Here is a 2500-nt window from a genome sequence, read left to right as displayed (position 1 = left end):
AAACACTTCCTCTGGGAGAAGCAGAGAGCGTGACGTGACAAGCATGTTTTCGTACTCTCACGCAAACAAACCAATTGACCAATGAGAACAAACGTACTATCTGAGTTATTTTATCTTTAAATCGACTATTCAAATCTCCATCCCCAGTAACACCTACAACAGCGTACAAGCCAATGCAAATCAGATCTGGAAATTTCAGCGCTACTACTTGGTCATGGAATATTACCAGAGGCCAGTCTTGATTCCACCTTTCATCATATTGAATCACGCGATTGATCTGATCAAAGGATTATACCGCTGGCTCAAAAACTGTCTGCGGCGAAAGAAGGGCGACCTTCCAGAGAGCAGTCATTGCTACGGACTAAGTATGACAAGTTTTGGTAGATGCCTATGGAAGTGATTCAGTTTAATCTTAATCCATCTCTTCATTTACTTATCGAGTTAATATTAGCAGAAGCCCCTAACCCAGAAGTGTCTCTCATTTGGCCTTCGCCCATCAGTTTTCTGTATTATCTAAATTAGGGAGTTTAAGAACTACGACGGATACGGCGACGAACGTTTGAGCCGTTCTAAGTATTTCATGATTATTCCATCTTATTCATATTATAAATTATGGGCGAAGTGTCCTATAACTGGATTTGAAGTAAAGAGTGAGACTAAGTGATTCACTGTAGTTTGTCCACGTTCTCGTCAAAACCTTAAATTTGGTCATTTCAGGTAGTAGTTTTGACGAGTACGGAAGAGAAATGTTCAAAAATACGTGCCGCACGTGCAGCACGATCATTTTGGTTCTTTTTACCAATAATATTACTGCTTTTTGGCGTTGTCGTTGCCGTAGCCGTCGTCGATTCTTAAACTCCCTATTGATTATACGGGTCCCACCAAGTTATGGCCAATCAGATTGAGCCTGATGACCAAGTAGCCGCACGAGGATTGCACGTGCTTAATGTAAAATCTTGGATCGTGCAAGGGCCACAATTCCGCCCTTTTTTCCCGCAAAAATCTAGTAGTAGTCATCTTAAACCTAGAGAATACCGAAAAAGGATGGGCCACATTGCATCGCATCATTATCATCGTGATCGTGATCGTCATCATCATGTCATCGTCATTATCATCATCATTGTCATTATCATCATCATTGTCATCGTCATCGTCATTATCATTGTCATCGTCATCATCATCATTGTTATCGTCATCGTCTTCGTCTCCGTCAGCGTCATTATCATCGTTATCGTCATCATCATCGTCATTATCATCATCTTCATCAACATTGTCATCATCATCATTATCAGGTCATCGTCATCATCATCATTGTTATCGTCATCGTCTTCGTCACCGTCATCGTCATTATCATGGTTATCGTCATCATCATCGTCATTATCATCATCTTCATCAACATTGTCATCATCATCATTATCATCGTCTTCGTCATTGTCATCGTCATTATTTATTCTTTCCTAATGTATTGAAATAAACCTGTCACGGTCCTCTCAACCTTATATTTGTTCACGGAAGTTCATCCAACTCTCCATTAACTTCTTTGAATGGGTAATTGGATAATTGCTATTCATTAAAATGTAAGCGTTTTCTTTACACAAGTTTAAGACTGCGTGTGTCACTTTTTTTCTTGTCTCCGTATATCAGAGCTTTTTCTGGATGAAGGCAAGCTTCAGAAGTTAACAATGTTTGAAGAGCGATGTGTTGATGGGTACCTCAGAGAGAAAGACACATTGCTTCACGCCACTCAAGAAGAGAAAGTCAAGGTCATTGGGGACAGGTACGCTGTATAGCGGGTCTTCTCGTTGACACATGTAAAAGTCGTCTGTAACAGGAGGTTGGGGTCGACCGCTTTTGCTTCATCATGCAGATCACAACTGCAATTCTGGACAAAGTTGTCGAGAAACTTTTTGTTCCCTTCTCCATATCTAAACGGATTATTTCCGTGGAGTAAATGGTCTCGTTACGGATCCCCATCTCTTCCAAAAACAATGTTGAGGTATAGCTCGGTTATTCCCGCTTCTTCATGAACAAAATGTTGGGTGGGGAGGAAAGAGGGACATTGTTAGGTCTTTTGTTACAGTCATTGTCCAAAATAGCGAACCTTGAGAAAAGTGTCAACGCTTTTGGTCCAGGCTCGTGGTCTTGTTGTTAGATCAACTCTAGTAGTTACACCGGTAGTCGATTTGCATTTGTGTTTTTAATTTTGCGCTGTTAAGCCAAAACCAGAGTGATGGCATTAGCCAATCATAACAGGTGTAAAGAATCAGATACCGGCGCTAAACGCCGGAAACGCGTGTGAGTCGAACCGCAAGTGATTTTGCTTTTGCTTCTGATTGGATAACAATATGGCACGATATCTGTAAGCCAATCGTCAAGCAAAGAAATGCATACCGCAGTCAAGTGTTGGCTACGTCAGCTGTGATTGGTTAGTTTAATTACTTTGTTAAGTTATTTTGGTGCGCAAATGGAACGCTAGCTTCTTCGTGAGTATTGTTTGCGC

The 2500-nt window shown here is 41.0% G+C and overlaps 1 protein-coding gene across 1 annotated transcript in view; it reads left to right on the top strand.

Moving 5' to 3' along the window:
* Window positions 1-2500, top strand: part of LOC137996689 (transient receptor potential cation channel subfamily M member-like 2) — a 49922-nt gene that overhangs the window by 36109 nt on the left and 11313 nt on the right. The window contains exons 22-23 of the mRNA XM_068842218.1: window positions 148-365; window positions 1645-1777. Of these exons, the coding sequence (XP_068698319.1) occupies window positions 148-365; window positions 1645-1777 (351 nt within the window). The remainder of the gene's footprint in view (window positions 1-147; window positions 366-1644; window positions 1778-2500) is intronic.

The sequence above is a fragment of the Montipora foliosa genome, chromosome 3, assembly GCF_036669935.1.
Source record: "Montipora foliosa isolate CH-2021 chromosome 3, ASM3666993v2, whole genome shotgun sequence".
Classification (NCBI taxonomy): domain Eukaryota; kingdom Metazoa; phylum Cnidaria; class Anthozoa; order Scleractinia; family Acroporidae; genus Montipora; species Montipora foliosa.
Note: the sequence above shows the minus strand (reverse complement) of the source record. Positions and strands in the feature narration are given on the sequence as shown.